The sequence below is a fragment of the Ambystoma mexicanum genome, chromosome 10 (assembly GCF_040938575.1).
Source record: "Ambystoma mexicanum isolate Mex_15411 chromosome 10, UKY_AmexF1_1, whole genome shotgun sequence".
Lineage (NCBI taxonomy): Eukaryota > Metazoa > Chordata > Amphibia > Caudata > Ambystomatidae > Ambystoma > Ambystoma mexicanum.
The window spans coordinates 1,372,755,733-1,372,779,869 of NC_090932.1; the positions used below are offsets into that span (position 1 = coordinate 1,372,755,733).

General features: G+C 47.3%; 1 protein-coding gene across 3 annotated transcripts in view; it reads right to left on the bottom strand.

Annotated features, from left to right (window-relative positions):
• The window catches only part of KIAA1671 (KIAA1671 ortholog), a 1,398,419-nt gene that overhangs the window by 803,829 nt on the left and 570,453 nt on the right, over positions 1-24,137 (bottom strand). For all 3 annotated transcript variants that reach the window (XM_069619385.1, XM_069619384.1, XM_069619386.1), the window contains one exon: positions 18,175-18,289. In XM_069619385.1, the coding sequence (XP_069475486.1) occupies positions 18,175-18,289 (115 nt within the window). The remainder of the gene's footprint in view (positions 1-18,174; positions 18,290-24,137) is intronic.

The following is a 24,137-nucleotide window of genomic DNA, read 5'->3' on the forward strand; positions in this document are numbered from 1 at the left end:
GTTGGGGAACCGGGAGATCTGCCTGGTGAACACGTATGCCCGCAATCACGACGCAACAGCGTTCTTTAAGTCACTTACACCTCGACTGGCCCCGTACGCCACAATCATTTGGGCTGGAGATCTTAACTGCACACTGGACCCCCGACTGGACAGGTCGGACGACAAACATCAAAGAGCAGCACCACCAGCACGGGTACTACAGAAGATACTGGTCCAGCTCGAGCTAGAAGACATCTGGAGAAAGGTACACGAGAACAAAAGGGGATACACACATTACAGCGCCCTGCATGGGACATTCACTCGGATAGACTACATATTCACGGGCAAAGAGACACTGGATGAATTTACCAGGGCACACATACACGTACGCACCCTGTCTGACCACGCCCACCTCAGAGTAACATGGGCACACACATACAGGGGAGCCCCCATACCCACATGGAAACTAAGGGCAGAAGCACTGTTAGACGAGGACTTTCAGGAACATATCCAAGGCACGATAGATGATTACTTCGAGTACAACACAGGCAGTGTGGATAGCATGGGAACGACCTGGGAGGCTTTCAAGGCGGTGGTTAGAGGAGCGGCGATGGGAAAGACAGGAGGTCTTATACGGGAAATCCTGGTGCAGCTGGAGGAACTGGAAAGGAAGATCGAGAGGGCTGAAGCACAGGCGGGGGGAATGGAGGAGAACAGGGAGACCTCACCCTGCGACAACAGTGTATGACAGCCTGGGAGAGACTAGGGCGCCTACATTACAGGATATATATACAGAAGCTGCACGCGGAAGGGGAAAATCCCAGCAGACTCCTTGCCTGGCTAACTAAACAGGAGACCAGGAGAGAACCGATAAGCGCAATTCAAAATAGCCAGGGAGAGGCGATAAGGTCCCAGGAGGGTATAAAATGCGGTGTTCTCGCAATTCTACAAGAAACTATACACCAAAGTTCAAGAGGTGGAGGAGGGAGAACTAGAAGACGCTTTCGTGGAAATCAGGCTTCCACAACTGTCAGAGGAACAGGCCCAAATGCTGGACGCCCCCCCTCACTGTGGAGGAGCTGGTGGAAGTTATCACCCAGTTACCAACGGGAAAATCCCTGGGCCCGACGGGTTACCAGCGGAATTCTATAAGAAATACAGAGACAGCCTAGCCCCGAGATTGCTTGAAACGCTGGAGGGGGCATAGAGGGGGAGGCTCCCGAATAGTTTGTCAAAATCCATAATAGTCGTAATACTCAAAGCAAGGAAACCGCCCCTCGAATGCGGCTCTTACCGACCGATTTCCCTGATAAATCAAGACTCCAAGATCCTAACAGCAGCACTAGCTAACCGACTCAAAAGAGTGATACCCACACTGATCCACATGGACCAAACGGGGTACGTACCAGAGAGAAACACGGCATGGAATCTCCCAAGACTCCACCATGTTATCAACAGGACGAATCAAATGGAAGGGGAATGTGCCGTGGCTTCACTAGATGCGATCAAAGCATTTGATTCGGTGAACTGGGACTGGCACCTGGGGGCGCTCACTCACATTGGGATAGGGCAGGGATTCCTACACTGGATAAAATTGCTATACAAGAACCCGAGAGCAAGGGTTAAAATGGGCAGACATGTCTCAGGGGAGTGGGGCATAGCCCGGGGTACGAAGCAAGGGTATCCGCTGTCCCCGATGCTATATATTTTGGCCCTGGAGCCGTTTGCGGCCTTCCTAAGAACGGAAAACAGGGACGCTGGTATTGTGATGGATGGGGAAATACACCAGATATCGATATACGCAGATGACATACTGCTCTATGTCCAAGATCCACGCACCCACCTGCTGGATCTGCTTGAGGCACTGGGAGCGTTTGCTAGGCAATCAGGAATCACAATTAACAGGTAAAAATACTCGCTGTTCCCCCTGGCAGGCCTGAGAACTGTGGCATCAGACCAACTGCCACACCTGGGCCTCACATGGACCCCGATCACCTTTAGATACCTGGGGTAGACATCACTGAAACACACATGGCCAACACACAGGCGGCCCTGGACAAAATCGGGAAAGTCATGCAGTTCTGGAAGACACTACCATTGGGAATGGTAGGTTGAGCGGCCCTCTTGAAGATGACGGTCCTACTATTTTACTAATATCCCCTACAACATTCCAGGGTCCTTTTTCAAACACCTACACACTTTAACAAGAACTTTCCTGTGGGGCGGGGGGAGAAACAGGGTAGCATTGAGTACACTACAAAGGGGCTACGAGTGGGGGGGCATCAAACCCCCGGACTTTGAGCGATACTATCTGGCGGCACAACTCCAATTTGTGGTGCGATGGCTGGGGGAGGAAACCTCTGTAGACGCAATACTTCTTCAGCCAGCGCTCCAGCAATACTACCTACGAGAACTCCTATGGATAGACGCTGCACGGGCCAAAGCCCTCCCTAATATGGCCCAGCTGGGCCGAGCATTATGTAAAAGAGCATGGAAGGCACAGGGAATGCAAGACCCGTGCTTGAGACAAATCCCCCTGGCGGGATTGGTTGACACCCGAGTCGCAAGCCTAGCAATGTTCAGAACACAATGGGAAGACAAAGGAGTGGCTCAAATAGGAGATCTGTGGCAAGAAGGACAATGGGTGGCCTTCCAGTCCCTGGAAGAGGAGCAAGATGTACACAAGGGCCAGTTCATACTGTACAATAGCATGGTTCAAGTAATAAGGAAAAGATGGGAGACCCTACCAGGGGAGGAAGACACTGGAGGAGCACTGGATGCGTGGTACGATGCAAGGGGGACACACAGTGTCCAGGATCTATGAGCAAATGTTGGGAACCACCAACACAAGGACACTGAACACGCGAGCGAAATGGGAGGAGGAGCTTCAGCAACCTTTCAAGGATGAGGAATGGAACAGGGCCCTCCAGTACGTGAAAAAAGTTTCCAGGAGTGCAAGGTTCAGGCAGTTGCAAATCTACATTGTGCAGAGGGCATATCTAACACCCAAGAGAATGTCGAACATGGGAGACAGAAAAACCCGGAGCTGCCCACGTTGCCAGGAAGAACAAGCAGACATGGTACATATGTTCTGTTCGTGCCCGAGAATAACGGATTTCTGGAACATGATAAAAGAAAGAGCGCTAAAAGCAGGAATACGTATGCACGCTTGGGACACCGGCGTCTTACGTATTGGGCCTGTTCCCGAGGGGAGATGAGCAAAAGATGCACGTGGCAAAGATGAAAGATCTGATGACAATACTGGCAAAGCGCTGCATCGCCATGGCGTGGAACATGAGTGCAGGACCCACGATAGAGGGCGGGTGGGCAGACTTACAAAAGTGGGCAATAGCAGAGAAAGCAGTCTGGACAACAGCCACGCAAAGGGGAGAAGGTAACAGCGGGGCCAGAATATTGGCGTGGAACAATCTCGTACAAGACCTGTTCGGGAGCAGAAACGGAGATAGCACAAGCGATTCTAGCAGCTCGGAGGAGGAGGGACACTGACCTGCTTGCACCCGGGGCCGGTACATAGGCCAGGGTGAAGACAACACAACAGTGAAGGAGGAGGCCTGCCGTGGCCCAAGTAGACAATGAACAATACGGACCTAAACTCCATAGTGCCAGAGCAAACGTGTAGTGAGTTGTTTTATTTGTTTGGTGTTTGTTGGATGTTAAATGAAAATAAAAAGGTTCCAAAAAAAAAAAGTTTGCTTGGATTTTCAAGATCTCTTTGCGGTGGACTCATGACTGTGGTCGCACCGACATCCACACAACAACAATTCCCACGGATTCTGGCATGACTCCAGTGTTTGTGAAGCAATATCGCTTGCCTTTCGCATGAATGGAGTCCCTTACTGAAATAATTAAGAACCTTGAGTCCCGTGGGATAATCCGTCCAGTCCACAGCACTTTAAATAATCCGGTGCTGGGGATATTGAAGCCAAACAGCCAGTGAAGACTCTGCGCTGACCTTAGGGAGCTCAACAAACGGGTCCATACTTCCCGATGGCCTCTTCCCTACATTGACCAAGGGCTGGCCCAGATCCAGATCCAGGGGTCACAGGTATTCACTGCAATAGACCTGACCAATGGATACTGGACTGTACCCGTCAGTAGGGAGGACCAATACAAGCTGGCCTTTACCTTCGGGGGGCAGCAGTACACATGGACCCGGACTCCCTTTGGATACATCAACTCCGGCAATTAACTCAACATTTTTCTACATAAGGCCATGCCCGACCTGGGTGAAAGGGGTAACCTGGCCTATGTAGATGATGTTCTCATCAAAAGCTCAACTGTGGAGGAACACATAGCGGAGATCCGTTATGTTCTGACACAGTTGAGGGCTGCCGGAGCAAAACTCTCCTTTCAAAAGGCACAGTGGTGTAGAACCCGTGTAAATTTCTTGGGGCATGAGATTACTCCTCAGGGTCTCTGTCCCCAGGAAAAGAAAGTGGAAGCACTGCAGAAATTGAAAGACCCCACAACTCTGTGGGAACTAAGGAGCCTCCTTGGACTGACTAATTATAGCAGAAAGTTCATTGAGGACTACGCAGAGATCACAAGACCCCTGATCAATCTTTTGAAGGGGGGGTGGGTCAAGTGGGAGTGGGGTCCAGAACAAACCGAGACAGTAAAACAACTCAAAAGAAGCCTCTCACACGCGCCTTGCCTAGCTTACCCTGTCAAAAACAAGGAGATCCTCTTGGAGAGAGGGTTCTCAAATACATGCTTGACTGCAGTATTATACCAAAAGCATGACAAGGTCTATAAAGTAATTTCCTATGCGAGTAAAACTTTATCCTCTGTGGAGGAAAAATTAAACAATTGTGAGAAGGCACTCCTGGCAACAGTGTGGGCCTTGAAGAATTACCGCCCGTTTATCCAGGGGGGAACACATCATAGTGGAGACTCCACACCAGCCTCTGCAATATCTCCAAAGTGACGGAATCCGGGCCAGAAATGTGAGTAATTCCTTAATTACTTCCTGGATTCTGTCAATGCAAGGCTTTCCTGTGGAGGTCAGATATGGCCAAAACAAGAAGAGTCCCCTCAAGCAAAGTCTGGCTGACTTGCATGATTGTGCCAGAGAAAACTGTCTCGAGGATGAAAGTCTAAAAATCAAGGACAACATGTAGGCATACCTCAATTCCCCACACAAGGTCTTTGAAGAAGACAAGTGTGATGGAATGTCCACTGTCTATGTGGATGGATGCTCCTACCATGTTGACAACAACAGGGAAAAAGAACTTGTGGCCGACGTAGGGAATGCATGGGTGAATGAGACCCCAGAACCCTCCGCTGGGTACAAGATTGGTTCCCGAAGTAGTCAAGTGGCAGAGTTGATGGCTGTGCATCAAGCCATCCTCACTGCTGTCCAACACCAACTCCACGAACTGGTGATAATCACTGATTCGGATTATGTACGGAACGGGTTCGTGGAGCACCTGATTAACTGGAAAACCAGAGGCATGCTATGTGCTTGTTAGGCAGAATCCTGTGCAGTTCCCTTGAGGAACACTGCAAAAAGATTGAGACTACAGGAGTAAGCAGTAAACCCAATTGGTAGCAGTCTGTACCACCCAGATTTACCTGGTAGATGTGGCTGAGCAGTCAGACTTCTCTCAAGAAGAGTTAGGCAGTATACAGAGGAAACACAATAGGGCTAAAAACACAGTAGAGCAAGCAAACACTGACCAGAGCTTTGTATCAAAAGTATATAATTATTTAACACACACTTTAGAAAATACACTAGCACTATTAATCAAAGCAAGTTCAAAACACAATCAGCAAAGTATAAGAATTATTAGACAAGTCTAAGTCAAAATACCACTTTTTGTCAAAACAGAGGTGAGCGCGTAACTTAGATGGCACTCCAATAAGTAAGTAAAAGGGAGAGAAAAAGGCGGGTCATAAAAATAAAACAGTTCCCAACACTTCTAAGAGACCAAAAAAAGTTAGTGAAGGCAGAGTCTACTGTAGAGCCAAAGTTCATAGGCCAGGCCCATTTTAAATGGAGCAAGGTGAAATGTGCCCAAGATCACACAGTTGAGAAATGCATTCAAGTCTTTGTAGAAATGTTCAAAAGAGGTTGGGTTGGTTCAAAAGGTAAAGTTAGAAGGTCTGGGGCCAACCCAGTTGGAAAGCAAAGGATTTACGGGTCACCTTTAGCAGACTGTAGAAAGGGAGACCAGGTGGAACACAGTACCTTTAAAGTTGAGGAAGCTCCAGCGGTGGCAGTTGTTCCTGGCAGCGGGTGCAGTTCATGGTTTCGACCAGGGGAAGAGAGGATCTCGTCAAGGAGGAAACTTGGAGCCGTTGCACTGCCCAGGGAAGAAACCAGCCGCGGAGTTAGTCGGTTAAAAGGTGCGTTCCCGTTATTCGCGGTCACAGTGGTGAAGCTTGGCTATCCGGCCGCCGGGGTGCTTGGCACGGGCGATTCGACCAAGAGATGTCCTGGAAGGTGAAATGGCGAACTGGTTGATCCCACAAGCTCAGAGGAAGAAGACTTTCAGCAGAAGATCTTCTCTTGTCGTCGGGAAAGTGGCGAGGTCATTGCAGCAGGGCTCCACCGGTGGTGTCGTCGTTGAAGATGGCTCAGCTTCTCCCCTCTTTGGATTTCTTAGGTCCTGTGGCGACTTCTGAAGTTCCAGTCCCAAAAGCCCTGCTTTTAGGCAAAAAAAAACCCATTCAACAGCTTAGCTGTTACTCATACATGCTAAGTGGTGAGCCGGACGGCTCACCACTGGGCCAATCAGAACAGAGTGCGACTTGAGTTGCTAAGGCAATGCAGTCCAGGGTGGCAATTCCCCCACTCACACATCCTGTGGAACTCAGAGTGGCACCAGTTGGAGGGCTTCTGTGGAGAAGCCCTCCAAAAAGTGGAACAAAGGGCCCGACCTTGGTTGGAGTTACAGAGACGGACACGAATGCCATTTTAGAAAAGAGTTCTGGCAAAAAGACCCAACCGGTGATTTAATATTAAATAAATAAACCGGCGGTATCTTTAACATTGCACCAAAAAGTGGTGCTTTTAAAACCAATGGGAAAATCCCATAGGAAATATTCCGGTGGAATATTTTGCGTGGTAACCACTGCCACCAGCCAGAAACTCGACAAGGGGGGACTGGACAGTGCCCCCTTGGAAACAGACCCAGGGGCAATCGAATTAACCCCTTCAGTTCCACAATATGATGGTTTTTACTGGTTCTGTTCACAATTTTGGACTAGTAAAGTCAAAGGTGACTTTACATGCCCTGGGAGACAGTAGTCAGTCCCAGGGTATGGAGTCTATGTTTGGGGGTCACTATGACACCCCTGTGTTACTGCACTGAGGGTGCTGTGTAACACATAAACAGATGATACCCTATGGAGTAAAAGACCCCATAGCCCAAAAGCACACAAAAAGTCAAAGACATACCTCAAATCATGCCTAAGAGTGGGAGGAAAAGAGTCTCACTCTTAGCAGGAGAAACAAACAAACCCCAAAAATCCAGCAAAGCTACTGGGGGACTCACTGGGTTTGGGAAATTAGCTTAAAGAGAATTCTCCCTAACAGTGCGTATAATAAACCCTTGAACCATGGGAAATTAATTCAAAACATTGATAATCTGGTCACCTCGAATGGGATGACCATCTACTGGAAAAAGATCAAGGGTCATTCTAAAGTAGAGGGACCAGACAAAATTGGAAATGACCTAGCTGATCAGTTAGCCAAAACCAGAGCCATCCAAGGGGATCTACTTGAGATCGAGTCCCTGTTGGGGGAAATCCAGGTCACTGCTATCACTAGGTCCCAGACAACTGCTCACAATGAACTCTCAACTGAACAATGGAGTAAGGAGACCCCAGATGCTGATTTGATTACGGCTTAAAAAGGGGATCCAATAATTGGTAAGTTTTATCAACACTGTCATGATGCCTGCCCCCGGAAGACCAGACCAGGCCCGGCAGCCCCGGAAGCAGGCATCATGCCATTTGGAGCATGCCCAAAAGCCCCAGTTAGGGGCTGTTTGGGTACAGTCCTGGTGCCTATGGCGCCAGGCTCATAAAGATAAAGCCAGTCCTGGCGCCATGGGCGCCAGGCTCATTATTGAGAACTTACCTGAAGCAGACCATGCTGCATACTCACCTGAGGCAGACCATGCTGCATGAAGACTCAAGCCAAATGAGGCTTAGGAGGGACTATTTTACTGAAGGGACTATTTTGTTACTTGGGTGGGGCTGTGGAAGAATACTTACCTGGATCTTCTTCCAAGGCTATTTAAACCACGCCCGGACAGCCACACGTGCTTTGCGTTATTCTGCTTGCTGCAGCGTAACGCTCACCGTGTTTTCAGCAGCTCCAGTCTTCAGCCACGCCCGCTTCAGTCCTGGGACTCCTGAAACAAGAAGACAAAGAGGATAAAGGTTAGAACAGGAGTTTTAACTTTAATCCTTACCTGAATCCTGATCCATTTCGCCACGGAACTGAAAGACAGAAGTCTTTGAGGCATTGCTTCGCATTCCTACGGCGCCACGCTGAACTCACCTGCTTGGTGGTATTTCAGCATTCCATCACGCTCTCTCCATCTCGCGGCCGCCCTCCGACACCTAAGGAGACAAAGACAGCAAGGTGAGCAAGGGGACTCTCTAAGGCCATACAAGCTACCCCCAAGGACTTACCTGATTTACCACGGGAGGTACTCCTCATTTCGGGTCAGCGCAGTCAACTCTGCTTCATCGCCGTACCCCGGCCCCTAAGGGGAGAAAGCAAGGACAATACCAGTTACCCCCCACAAAACTTACCTGATTTACCACGGGGGTCTCACCTCATCTCGGGTCAGCACAGTCAACTCTGCTTCATCACCGTACCCCATCCCCTAAGGGGAAAAACACAATAGACTTACCTGAATTTTACCGAGTGCCATTTGGAAATCTTCGAGTGGATTAATCGGCAACCTGCAAGGAATCGGACAGAGTGAAGAGCAGACATTTGAACTCTTATGAACAATTGGACTTTAGAGTCAATCCTGGAACTCACCAATTCCTCTACGCCAGTGAAGTAACTGGTCATCAACGCGCCCCTGCGGTCGACGCAGGATGGAGAGCTCATCCTTCCAAACCATCAGGTGAGACTAAGGAGGGGACATCAAGAGTGATCAATGGGAAGACAACGGGAGTGGGGAAGGTGGGTTGACACTCAATTCCACGGGTGGTTAATTTCTCTTCTCCTTTGCAGAAGTATATTCTTGCGAGCCAGACAAACTAGACTGAGCGGGCAAGTCCAGTCAGTCATCGCAGCGCTACACGTCACGCTGGTGGAAATAACAGCGGCCCAGTTCCGGTCGACGCCCCCGTGGAACCAGGTGAGCGTAACTAACACATTGAGGATCCTGAGAACTTTCCCCTGACGGATACCAATTACATTGGGAAAGAGGACCTCAGAGTGTTGATGAAATGTCTAAAAATGTTCCGAATCCAAGACGGTTTGTTGGTGAGGAAATCCCTAGCTGGCCATGATCAGTGGGTGGTTCCTAACTCATTCCGAAGTCTGATAAGTAATGCCCATGATGCAGCCACAGCCGGTCATAGGGGGTTTCATACAACACTTGAAATCTTAAGACAGGTTGCATACTGGCCACACATGGGGCAGGACCTCGACCAATACTTGAAGGGGTGTCTTGTGTGTGCACAATTTCAGCTAACATCCCTCACACACCGTGCACCTCTACAAAAGAGGGGGATGACACTGCCATGGTCAGATTTGCAAGTCGATTTTATCGGGCCCGCGATTCGCTCCTCTAGGGGAAATAAGTACATGTGGACAGTGACATGCTTGTTTACTAAATGGGTGGAATGTCTCCCGGCCCCAAATTGCAAGGCAGAAACAGCAGCTACCCCAAAGGATCGAGTCAGACCGTGGTAACCACTTCACTGGCAAAGTAATGACAAAGATGTGGGAGATACTTGGGGTCAAAAGGAAATTACACATTGCTTACCGGCCAGCCTCTAGTGGTGCAGTGGAGAGATACAATAAAACAATTGTGCGCATATTAAAAATGTTTGTGGTAGATTCTGGGCCAAGTTGGGATATTCGGTTACCTCTTGTCCTACTGGCCATCAGATCTACCCCTTCATCTGCAACTAAAATGTCAAAGTTTGAGCTGATGACTGGACGCAGGTTGGTGCTTCCCCAGCATCTGCTCTACAGAACCCAAGAGCAGACATTTATCAATGCCTCCACAACTCATGAGTATGTAGAAAATCTAAGAAAACACCTTCAACATGCTTTTGCCTATGCCCAGCGAAATCTAGATAGCTCTGAAGACAGTATAAAGACCCATTATGACTTAAAGACTACTAGGAAAGAATACCATGTAGGAGACCGGGTCTACTTATACAATTTCCAAAGGAACCAGGATGAACAGCGCAAATGTTTGCCTACCTGGAGGGGTCCTTTTGAAATTGTAGACGAAATCTCACCAGTCGCCTACAAAATCTGCGTCCCCAAAGGCAGTTTGGCAGAGGGGGAAGATAAGTGGGTCCATATTAACCAACTAAAGTGTTGCCATCCTAGGCACACTCTGCAGCAACTGGAGGAGTCTTCTCGAACCCCAGAGGAGGTCACTCCAGCTCCCTAGAATCCCAACTCTAAAATATTACATATATAGTCAATAAATTGCCAATAGAAAAATGTGTCCCGATTTGTCAAAATGTATGTGTCCGCCCCACTACATTAATAGTGGTGGGGAAATGTCTAAAAATATGTTTTTGCTTTGTCATCCTAGAATTGGAAACCATGAAGACTGAAACCAAGGAGGACCACCCAGGGACCGGAAGCAAAGACCCAAGGGGCCCGGGGTATCGCTCCATACTCACATCAAGACTGGGCGAGGAGAACTGGTCGATCCACCCCTGATGGAAAGAAAGGTAATGAACTCTGCCATTTTTGGAACCAAAAGAAGAGACTGATCATCCCAGTCTTGCGACTTCCCATTGATGGACGGTCAACGCCAAATCGCAAGGGGGGGCTTGTGGGATGTTCTGACCCACCAGGCTCTGCCCTGCAACATCTCTGTATGCTGCTTTCATCAGAAACAACAGAATGGCCGCCAAAAAGCCCAAGGTGCGCTAAAAATCTCTGAGAAGTGCGCAAGGGAAACTGGAAAAATAGGTTGCCAATCCATTTTGCCTAGGTCAGTGGTAAAACAGGAGACCACACTGCCAAAACCTGTCATTGGGTTGCCCATAGAGTGAAATGGACTTACCTGAAAAGGCAGTGCTGCATAGCCAGGAAAACCCAGAAATGCTTTAAAATCCATTTTTCTTTGGCTGTTGAAATTGCAAAATCATGTTCCCCAAACTGTAGAAAAGATCCAACATCCTTGTTGGGTGTTAACTATCATCTTATCTAAGGTATCCCCAAAGCACAATGTCAGGAGAAGCACATTTCATCACAAAATTATCCCCATTCAAAAAGGTGCTTGCCTGGAAAAACCTGTCAGATATGGGCGCAGTACCGCCGCTCGCCTGTGTCAAAGCTGTCATTTACTTACCCTGTAGTTTAAACTTGTACATTAAGATCAAATTGTGGAAAAGAAGAGACTTGCCATCAAAAGCAATATAGGTTGCTACAATTCAATTTCTGTTTTAAAAAGACTGGAATTAAGAGATGTGTGTGTATATTTGTTGAAAATGTAAGGTTTATTTTAGCAAAAGACAATTTCGAACAAAGTGTTTTACAGTGAATTGAGGCCAGCCACACTGGACTTCAAAGGCACATTCCACAGTTTGCCCCAAACAAAGGTGCCTTCCCTTTTGCTCTCTGCCCAGGAACTATCATTCAGATGCTAATGAAAGAAGGAGGGGATTTTGTTCTGCTTCTCTGAGGAGAGACAATAGGCTTCCTGGACTGAAAGGGAATGCAAATTCAGGTGTCAATAGAAACCAACAGCCAGCAGGAAGAGAGCGCTGGAAAAAATATCTTTTTGAAAAAGACTCAGAAAACTGTGCAAAATTTGTAAACATCTGTAATTTATAGGTTAATATGAAAATGTTGCTACCGTTTGAAACTACTCTGTGCGATGTTCAGAGACAGGACTACCGAAATGTTGATGTTGTAGCAATTGTGATAATGCTAGGAATATGAAATTTCACAGGATTATGCCCAGATGTCATGCGCATGTATGGAGAAAAATGTGGACAGATCTGACACTCTGTACCTAATCAAAACTGTCAATTTTGAACCGAAGCTCTCACTGAGTTGGGACTCGGGCGCATACGTCCTCTATAAAGCTGCAATGTGAATATGTATCATTAGCAAGTTGGTGATATTGTAAATATGATTTATGTGAAAAATAGATTTACTGTACTGAAACAAAGGGGAGGTACTCCCTGGATTGTAAAATGCAACATCATCATGAAACCATGTGTTAATTCTCAAATCAGGAGAGAGGACAGACCCTAACCAATAGGATTCCTAGAGGGTCTGCCTAGTATAATTTAGCCTACCCACCCCTTAGGGAAATATATAAATAGGGACAGTTTAGGACCTAGAGAGACAGACAGATTCATCCATCAACTGATTTACTGGCGAAGCGCCCTGCAGGAGAAACTCTGATCCAAGACTCCAGAATTCTGAAAGCAGAAGGCCCAATTCCAAAGCTGAACCCTTCTCAGCTGGCCTTTAAAATCGGATTTTAACCCCAGACTTCAAAGGGGAACCCCACAAAAAGAACAGCCGGGCCTGCTAATTCTGCTTTCTTGCCAAGAACTCTTGCTAGAACCCAGAGATCCAAACCAGTAGAGCAGAGCTGTAACCAGATAGCTGCAACCCAGAACCAACCCGTCAGATCCAGTCCAGAGGCCGTGCAGTGTCCCGAGTGCCGTGCTGCGTGCAGAACCAAGCGCCTGAATACTGTCTGGTGGGCTAGCAAAATTCCAGTCCAAAACCTTGACCAGATCTTTGACGGGCCTATTCCAAACCAAAGTTTTATCTATAGCATAGAATTGTCCATAGCCAATCTCTTATCCTTAAGTAATCCAACTCAAAACCATTCTATCATATCCAGAACTGCATTGTAGAATCTCTTTTGTCTTTTCTGAATCTTTCCCTTATCCATATAGTCCTTTGGTAATTGTAGTGATAACATCATCTTTGCGCTAATATATTTGCTGAAGAAAGACAAGCGTCTCATCATTTAGAAACCATCCGGGGGCGTCACTGAATCGGTGGCTGTGCTGTCGTGTAGCTTGCGGCTTCATAGACGCCCTAGTGTAAAGAAAATCCTTGTTTGTCATTTCCAAGCGCATCTTTCATTTGTAAATCTTGACTCTTTCTGAGAAAAATCGACCTCTACTAAAACCTCTGTAACTTCCATACCGTACATGCTAGAAAAGAAATGTAAGTGTCAATTTGAAGCTAACATCCTCAGCTTTCAAACGAACGATAAACGGCATTCCGACTCCTTATAGTTTGCCGCAATCGCGTTTCTCACGGATTTGCATTTGGCTCATTTCATCATGTGTAAAACAGCTATTCTTTGCATTTGACCTCAGAATTCAGTTTTCAATCTGCTAGTTATCCAGTCTTCATTGCTAGTGTTTATTTGGAACTATACAAAGCGGCTCCCACTAGTTTGTAATCCCATTTAGAGAATTAAATCAATTTTTCTGTGATTTTTGCCATTCATTGCAAGCCACATTCAAAAGCATTTGAGCTGTTTGAAATCATTTCTGTTTTTCTCTGCTTGCTGGGGGGAATTTTGCACAGTTTTCTGAGTCTTGAAACTGGATTGGTTGAGATTGTATATTCCTGAAACCTCTTTTCTCTCCTTCCATCTCTATATTGCATATTAGGGGCAATTGAGTAGTATCGGGGGGAAAGAGTGACATTGCATTTGACTGAACCCACACAAAGTTTTATTCTGTGCTACACGATTTTTCTTATCCATACTCCTTCTGATTAAAGAGATTGTTGATTTTAACATCACCCATTGGTGATTATTGTATAAATATTAAATAGTGTGATATATATATATATATTGTTCAAATCCATAAAATAAATCTTTTAACTTTGCAAAACAACCTGCTTCTTGGTTTAGTGAGACCGGGGGGATTCAAAGAGAGGGGCGTGATATTAGGGTACATCATTCAGAAATAAAAGAACTTATAGACACAAATATATAATTAAGGGTTCCAGGTGTGCATCACACGCTAGGCATTGACTTAAGTGGAGTGGTGGGTTGAAATCACTTACAACGTGAGGAATGATGAGGACTGGAGGAAACACATACAGGAGTGGAAACGCCCAGTCCAACACGAACACGTCCCCTAGTGGTAGTCTTGGGAGGAATACACTGGAGCAGTAGAGTTTGCACTTCTGGTTGGCACTGGTTTCAAACAGCTCTGCTTGATGGGTTCCTGGGCTACTTTCCCCTCATGGAAGATTGTTCTGCCTGCTCAGAGCGTCTGCCGCTGTATTCTCCTCTCCGGCTAGGTGAACCCCTGACAGGAAGATTCCCTCTTGAATTGCCCAGAAGCAGTGCTGCATCGCCTCTCTGCACAGTGGTAGTGACCCTACCCCTCACCTTCTGTTGAGGTAGTACATGGCCATTCTGTTGTCTGTCATTATCAGGACATTCTTTCCCCCGTGCAGAGGGCAGAAAGGCCTTCAGTGCTAGTCTGATTGCCCTCAGCTTCAAAAGATTGAGGTGTAGTTTGGACTACGATGGAGACCAATGTCTTCTGTCAGATCATTGGCGTGTGCTTCCCACCCAGTGAGTGAGGCATCCTTAACTATTGTTATCTCCGGCCATGGATGCCAAAAAGGTTCTCCATTCAGAATGTTGTTTTCGTAGGTTCACCATAGAAGGTCCTGCTCAACCCTGCTCAGACCCTCAAGGTCTGACATCTTGTCTGAGAATTGAGACCACTAAGTCCTGAGGGCCGATTGGAGGGATCTCATTCTCAGACGTGCCTCTGGCACCAGGAAAATTCAGGATGCCATGAGGTCAAGCAGCCTTAGAAAATCATAGGCCGGAAGATGTTGGGCACCCTGGAATTTGGTGACCATCTGCAGAATGTGCTTAGCCCTCACCTTGGGTGGCGAGGCTTTCCCCAAGGATGCATCCAGAACTGCTCTGATGAACTTGAGTCTTTGTAATGGTATCATGTGGGACTTCTTGAAATTGAGGGAAAAGCCCAGTCTGTGGAGAGAGCGGCAGGTGATACAGAGATGTTCCAGTGCTTGTTCGGGTAAACGGGCCATGATCAGCCAATCATCCAGGTAGGGGTAGACGTGAATCCCCCCTAACCCAGGACTGGCTTCCACAACCACCATTAACTTGGTGAAAACCTTTGGGCGGAGGTCAACCCGAATGGCAGAAATTGAAACCGATAACGAGAGCTGCCAACCGCGAACCTCAGGTGCTTTCTATGCTTGTGATGGATAGGCACATGAAAGTAAACATCCTGAAGGTCCAATGACACCATCCAATCCTGACGCTGCAGGGCCTGAGGGAACTCAGAAAGGGTAACCATCTTGAACTTGTCCTTTCTGAGGAACTCGTTCAAGTATCTCACGTCCAAGATGGATCTCAATCCCACGTCCTTCTTGGGAATTAGAAAGTATGGGGAATACCACCCTGTGTTCCGTTCCGCTACTGGGACTGGGACTGGTTCTATAGCACCCTTCTCTAGCAGGCTAAACCTTTCCAGCACAAGGAATGGATCTGGAGTTGCGAGTGGTTCCCCGGTGGATGATTGAGGTATTTTTATGAATGGTAGACCCTAACCCTGGGCTACAGTTTCTAATGCCCAACCATCTGAAGTAATACCCTGCCATTCTTGCAGATGCTGAGACTGTCTGCTTCCCACTGGTGGATTAAGACCTCAGAAGTTTTAAGGCGGCTGGAACAGTCGCTGATGGTAAAGCAATCGCTGTTTGCACAGACTTCCTACCTCTTCCTCATCCACCACGAGGGAATCTTCTTTGTCCTCTATGACTGGCTTATCCCCGACTCTACCAACTGAGGAATAGAAGCAAAAGGACCTACCCCTCCAGGAAGATCCACAGAGGTAAGATTGTTGTGGCTGTCTTGATTGCGACGCAAAGTGATTTTGCCGCTGCCTTAGATGTGTTCAGCTTCTCCAGGGTTTCATCAGCCTTGCTGTCAAACAGTCGAGAGCTGTCAAAAGGCATATTGAGAAGTCTGGATTTCACATTGGCGCAAATCCCGACTTTCTCAACCACACAAATCTGCATAGTACGGTACTTCTCGCCATGGATCTAATGCTGTAGCAGTATCCAGTCCTGATGGAAAAGACTCGCACATAGCCTCTTTTCCGTCACTTATGAATGATAGCCAGGAAGCCATCTCTTTCTTCCCCCTCGTAAATGTGGTCAACCGCCAATACTATACAATCCCACAGGGTGAACGGGAATTTTGGTAAGGCAAAAGTGGCGTTGGCAGATTTCAATACCATGCTTCCAGCAGAAAGAAATCTTTCTTGCCCAAGCGTCCACTCGCTTATCGTCTCTGTCACAAGGGATAGTGGGATATTTGGCCTGTTTGGAAGAGGATGTAGCCGCCTGAATCACCAGGCTTTCTGGTGTGGGGTGCTTTCCCAAATATTCAGGGTCGCTGCTAGATGGCCTATACTTCTTGGTGAGGTTCTTATTCACCGTAGCAATAGTCTCTGATGCCTCCCAATTTGTCTTAACCCTTTTTTTAAGGGCAACATGAAAAGGAAGGAATGGATCAGGTCCAACCTATAAAGTCCACCACTCAGGTAATGAGTTGCCAATAGGAGGCTTCTACGTGGTCTGAAGGGTCTGATTTTGCAAATTTCAGGTGATGTATCCACACCACTGGCTGTTTGGAGGCTCTCATAAGTCCTTCATCTTGGACGCTTCGGACACCAGGGCCTCTGGCATATTAGGGGTATCAAACTCCAGGCCAAAAGGTGGAGTGTCCTCATCAGAAGGCTCATGTTCTTCATACACTGATGATAAAGATTTGAAGAAATCTTTTCTCTGTGCAGGTTTGTTAATTTTTTCCACCTGCTTAGCTAAAGGCATCACCGGCTTCGAGGCAGTCATCGATGGTTGCTTCGAGATCAATGGTGTTGATGTTCGACACTGGAGACGTTGACGATAAACAGCAATAACATCAATGGCATCTACACTGATGAGGTTGATGATGTTTTTTGCGGACAGTGCCCTCGAAGGGCTAGACCCCGGAATTAAAGGAGTCTTCGGAGAAATTTTGTCAGGTTGAGGTCTCAATGGCTCTCGTTGGGTTGATGGCTTACGTCCGTCCCGGGCTCGAGGGCATGCCTTTGTCACCTTTATGCAGCGCGACCGGAGCACGGGTTCTCTCCTTGTCCTACGAGCGGGCCAGGGCCACCTTCTGAAATATCTGAAACTCTCCCACTTGGCAGGAGTAGAGGATTTGGTCAGACATGAAATTCTCTCAGGAGAGGAATTACTAGAGGACGATGGTGATCTGTAACGCCTCCTTTTCGACTTCTTATTCGAAGACGATGAATGGTGAGAGCCACTCCTACAGCGAGATCGTTTTTATGAAGTTTTCTCAGAGGAGAGTCTCCTGTAAACTCATCCGAAAATCGAATTTTAGATTGGGATGAAGTGGATTTCGAGGGGGTCCTACACGCCGCTAGTTTCCCCTTATGCTCTTTTAGAGCCTTACTGGTCATTGCATGACAGGAATCACAATCAGCCGTAAGATGCTCTGTGCCCAGACACCACAAACGCACTCGATGAGGGTCAGTGACCGACATATTTGCACTGCAATCATGGCATTTCTTGAATCCTGTCTTCTGTGTCGATGGAGCTGACAAAGACATTTTCTCTCCAGAGTCATAGTTTTTATTCAAAAAGCAGAAGTGTGCTGTAATTCTTTTTGACGCGATAGCTGTGATGGAAAAACTGAACTGAAGTCAACGGGCGCTGCGCGTGCTATCTATACTGGTGATGACAGTGACCTTGAGACGGAGGCCCTCGAGGGACATCAAGTCGACGGGATTGACGCAAATCGCCCTCTGACGAAATTCTTTTTACAAAGCAGCTGAAGCTGGAAAGGATATATCAAAAGATGAGTTATATGTGGGAGGACACAATTTGTTATCAATATTGGATAATCATTTTTATATGTGCCACAAACAAATATCAAAAAGGTTCAACACTACCTTTTGATTTCCTGAATCCTGCTCCACATGTACTTCCATTCCTTCAAAATGTTCACTATTTCGGTCAGGTGATTTCTCAGAATTGTCTTCATTGCCCAAACCGTGACCTAAAAATCTGCAGATAAGATTAGGGTTATTTCACAGAAGATGCAGAAACAGCAGCCATGTCTACCAAAATGTCCCACTATTTGCATATTTAGAAAATGTTAACCTCTACTCTACCACTTGCATTTCTATCCTCCCAACAGGATAGAAAGGCATTTTTTTTTTTACTGCATTTCAGTAAAACCCATCTGAATTTCAGTAAAACCCATCAAGATTCAGGCCCCGAGGGCCTGAATCTTGATGGGTTTTCAGGATATCCCTCTTTAATATTCATAAGAGAAAATGTGCATACATTTAGAATCATTGTATGCAAATTTTTCTCAGGAATTTTAATGAAGGGTATCCTGAAAATCCGACATGTTTCTGGGCCTCGAGATCTCGAGTTGGACAATCGTGCTTTAAGGACCTGTCACCCATAAATATGATCCAAGCACCTACATGTGCTGAGAGCCTGCACTAAGTTAGGCTTGGGAGCACGCTCCTGGCACTAAAGTATTTAAGGGGGCTCAGCATTGCATGTTTGCACTACTCTTCAGCAACCCCTTTATTGTCGAGGTCATTTTGAGAATAAGGTGACCTGTGCATTTCTGAAATTAGCGCAAATGAAAAAGAAAAATGCATCCTCTCCTCTTTTTTTCATTTGCACTAATTTTTTTAGAAACTTCTACAGTTTGTCTGTTAACTATAGCACAACTCCTGTAGCATTCTCACCCTTCTGTGTGGAATATATTGCTCAATTGCAATCCTGAAAGTTGAAATGCATATTGATAAATTTGAGTGCCATGACTTTTCAGAAGATAGCTCACTGTGATAAACACTCATTGCAAAGAAATGCGTTTGTATAACAGATCAACGTACCAATTTCAAGCAAAGGAGGTACAGCCTTTCCAATGTCTGAGGTTGATAAACTTATGTAACTCCTGCTGCACAACAAAAAATGTACTTCTGCACATTATAAATGTCAACAAGTCGGTGTGCTGGGTGCATTTAAAGATTTTAAATAAAATAGAAAGATGAACTCCTTTTTAACCTCCCAACAATTAACATTCTGGTACTTTATGGAGAACAAAGCGAAAACCGTTCTTTTACAGAACATGATTCTATGAAGTTTTGTTGTCAAATCGGGTCATTATGTGATGTGTACTTTCCAAGTAAATTCTATAAAACAGGGCATTATTTTAGTTTGTGAAAGACAAACATTCACAACTATTTGCACCCTGCCTTGTGATAAGATCTGGGAAACAATGGCAAGTGCAGAAATTGCAGATAGGCTCGAATTCCAGCTTCATCTCTAAATCAGAATGTGTGATCCAGGGCATGTCTTAATCTTGTGGTGCCTAACCTGTCAAAATTGCCATTTTCTAAACATTTGGAAATTGTCAGCCCCTAAGAGTGATTTAGTTATCAGGTTATGTTCTTCAGAAATGTCCGATTCATGGTTTGACAATATATAGTGTTGCTTCATGTATAATATTTGCCTTTGCATATTGCACACCAGAAAGTAACTTGTTTCTTCGCTGTATAATAACACTTGAAAACTAAAGCTCTCTTCTAGTCCCATGTTAGTATGCATGCGCCTTTCTGGTAGATTCTAATTTATATCCACCATCTATTCTATGGTTCCATGTCACTTTGCCAACATCAGTCTTTTTTCTAACTAATTTTTTTTTAAACTCATCAACCCCCCCTTCCCTATACTATTACCCCTTACCCCAACACCCTCCCCTTTTAACCTCCTACCCCCAAACCCCTATATATTTGGATTACTTTTTTTGAAGTAAATTCCTCATAGAAAAAGACAACGTGATACCCTATACTATGCATTGTTATGTGGACCTTTCACATTGCTTCCAATTCATCTCCATGCTTGAACACATTTACATTATGTGAGAGTGCAAACATGAATCCCGTCTATGCTGGGGTATGTTTAGCTTCTTGAAGTGGGAAAATGTGAAAATACCCTCCCCCCATTCTCATCCAAACCATGGCCCAGGACATCAAGGCCCAAGCACCCCCCGCGAGAGGCGTTCGACCCATTCACGTCACCACCAGACGACAAGACCCCATGTGTCCACAGCCCACATGCTCGGGAAGCCTGCCCACTACCACGTCCTGGTCAAGCCGACATCAGCCTCATGGACCAACTCGATTAGACAATAGCCACAAACATCATCATCATCGTTAGAGATGCCATGACGACATAGCCAACAGACGAGAACACATGTGCCACCATGCACACTGGTCCCTCACACACCAACCCACACGAAGAACATACTCAGTGCTATGACGCAGCGGACTGGTACACCCATAGACACGCATCGTTGTTAGTTTTCACATAGGCTTTCTACAGCACAGCAGAAACGCAAGACGCCTGAAGAGCTCGTGTATACATGCTTGCAGATGCTTTCTCGCTACCTATCCCTATGAAGACGCCACCCTATGTATTTACTGTTGCTTGTGACACTGTCACCCCTCACGACCCCATATTATGGATTGTGTACCGCCATCCAGAAGCTAGGCCCAAAGTAGGCTGCAAAAAGCAAGAGTCCTCAGGCAGGAACCTCTCAGACGAAAATGCAAAGCGCTGACAATGCAGAACGAGCCACAACGAGAGCCCACAGCCAAGGCCGCGATGTTACAACCCACATGCTGCGCTCCCAGCACCAAGGTTACACCTGCCATCACCAAGCCGAAATACAAATCAAATTCTCACAATTCTGCTCCAGCCACGGTCTCTCCACACGTGACAGAGCCAAACTGACAAGATTCCAAGCTTACGAGACAGAAAGTCGCCGGAGTCCCACGTCTGGGACGCAGGTTGCAACACCGAACGGACAAGTTGGAAACCTACAGCGATGGGAAAGGCATGCACATCAGCCACTAGTCAGTCCTGTCCATTGTCCGCCACTAACACAAAGTTGCACATTGTTGCTAGCACCAGGTACATCGCGAGCTGGGAACGGCGATGGTCCCAGGCTTGGGGGCTCGCGAGGGAACCAATCAGAATACGAGAGGCTCACCACTGATGCCATTTTGGCTCGCCAATCACCAAGTTTCCCCTTGTGACAATTTCAGTGTAGCAACTGTTAGGGACAACCCAAGTGTACCAACTGACCTGTCCTTATCCAATAATCCTCTCTGCTATATGTTACTATACTGACCCTACCACTCGGGGAGCCAACCCAAAGTGGCATTAGGTTTTGTGACAACTTTCCCAGGTGACGCAAGTAGCGTGTCATACTACGGTAAAAAGGGCCTACGAGCCCACTAACGCTGAGAGTCTCTCCGGATGCATACGAGCTGAGAACTTTCCCTGCCGTTACCATAATAAACAGCAGTAATTACTCTGCTCTTGTGTGTGCCTCATACTCCTTTTGGGACGCGGGAGGAGTTGGGGCCTCCCCAGCCCCGGAGAGCCACGGACAGCTCTGCCGGCCCCCGGGAAATCATCCCGACAAGTTGGAGGCACTGCTGAGATCTCTTTGAGGTCTACCTAACCTTAATTTCAACTACAAGGCCTCTTGCAACGAGACAACCTGGCAGCGCGGCCCCCTCTGCCGTTGCCCCCTTTTGAGGACTACAGGACCATCGCAGAACTGCGAGACGACCGGACAGCGCAATTTGAACATTGGCCATCGGGAGCCGACTTGAGAAGTATCCCGCCCGCGGTTGGCGAGTGTCCAGACGTGGTCCGGACGAGGGGAGGTGGTGAGCCGCTTTGGAGGGGTGCATGCGGTCGAGCAGCCCCGGCTCACAAGGACTTGGTGAGTATGGCACACCCAACCAGCAATGTAACATTGTGAGGGAGGGGGGAGGAATTGTAAGGAGGGTGGAGGGTGGTTGTTACAGTGTGTGAAAATTGATTTAGACTGATAAGCGGCGATAGATGCGTGAGGTGCAGCGGGACAGGCACGAGGGCCGTACGCTACATCGTCACGAAGTAGACTGGGTGGGGCTTCGAGCGCCCACGTGTGACTATAAGAGGGCGCGGATTGGTCTAGATCACGGACACCTTTATAAGGGAGGTGTGGCTTTCCTATGAATTGACGTTGTAGATCAATGAGTAGATGTGGATCCCTACTAATTGAGTGTTGAAGCTCGTTAGGCGGATGATGTTTTCCCGCAGGAGGTAGATAGATTGTTTCCCGAGTGCGGAAGATAATTGGCTGGATAAGCTCCCCTAGAGAGGGGGTGTATCACATGCGATGCGACGCAGCGTGCGCAGTCCGATTATACTAAGTAATTGATTGTTGATTACTCCACTCCAGACGTAGTGGGAAGGCAGCTGTAGGGTTAACAGGGAATAAAAGTGTCAAAGGATAACGCGCGTTCATTAAGGTTATAAAATCGTACATACTTGTAATATCTTGCAGAGGTTGGTGATGTCACCTATAGGGCTTGCATAGGACTAAACGACTGTCTCGTGTTCATCCCGGGGTGGTCTAGGGCAGGAGGTACGAAAGGGTAAGGGCGAAGGGGGCAGAGGCGGCTGCGCACGGAGAACGCCAGCCGCGCTCGACGGGGGAGGAGCCGAAGGAGAGGTGGCCATGCACGGAGAACGCTGGCCACGCTCGACAAAGGGGTTGCACTAGAAGAGGGAGGGGACTGAGCAGGTAGTGGAAACGGGGAGGAGGAGAAACTAAATTGAAGGTGTGCCAAGTACAGGCGGCACAGTAAGGTGGGGCAGCTAAAAGGCACACAGCACAGGGCACATAGCCGCAGGGGCTTTGTGCGCTACGGCCGAAGGGGGCCGTAGTTGTAACATCGGAAGGAAAGAACAGTAAAAGCAAATAATTGTAAAATTGAGATTGCCTTCCTTTTCAGCGGACTGTCGAAAGTCCCCAGTTTACGGGGCCAGGTAAAAGGTTGATGTTGAGAAAAGTAAAATTGTAACATGGCCACGTACTATGGGTCGGGAGCAGGAGCAGGGTTGGGGTTCAGAGCAAGCGCTTTAACTACACCACTCCAGCACATCTGCACGACACTGTCACCACACAAAGAGAAAATTATAAAATACAGTATTGAGTGGACACAAGGAACAGACAACAAAATAAGGGTACCGTGGCCGCCCAACGGCAGCTTTGACACGTTTAACCCAACACTACCTGCTGACATACCTACACAAGACATACAAACGGAAAAAGTTAGCAAACCATTTAGAGTTTTTTGATCTCTGGAAGATGTTCCAGGGAGGTACACCAGGAGCCCCGGGGTGTTCACAGTACAGGAGGTGAAGGAGGAAAAAGGGATAAGGGAAGAGAAGGAGATAAAAGAGGAGAAGGTGAACAGAGGGGATGGGGGTACGTCACGCAAAAACCCACCCAACACTGAAGAAAGTGAGGAGGAGGCAGAAGGATCGTTTGCGGTAACAGAGGCAAGGGTGGAAAATAAGGGGGCAGAGGACGTGAAAATGGCTAAGGTAGTGAAGAAGGAAGAAGGGGGATTATATCCACCAACAGAACTAAGAGAAGCCGCCCGACAGCAACTAATGGCTGCTGAGGGGTACTCAAACCCTGCGTACAGCCCTCCACCATACGCCCAAATAGATAGCTGTCAAAAGGGGATGGCGGCGACTGGTACAGCAGTTTCAACCACAACACAGGAAGAAGAGGGGGGTGGAAGGAAGGCTCTGGGAAACTTTACAAACATAGGGCCAGGTGAATGGATAGCAGCGCAGGTGCTTTTGAAACTCTGGGGGGCCCTAACAGGGGAAGAGGAGGATGTAGTGAGGAAGGTAAGAAAGGAAGAGATGGATAACGTACAGACAGGGCACGAGGTAAGTAAAAGGAGAGAGGGAAGACTGTTACAAGAGGAAGAGATGCTGGAGGAAAGGTTGGCGGAATTGAGGGACGTGCGAA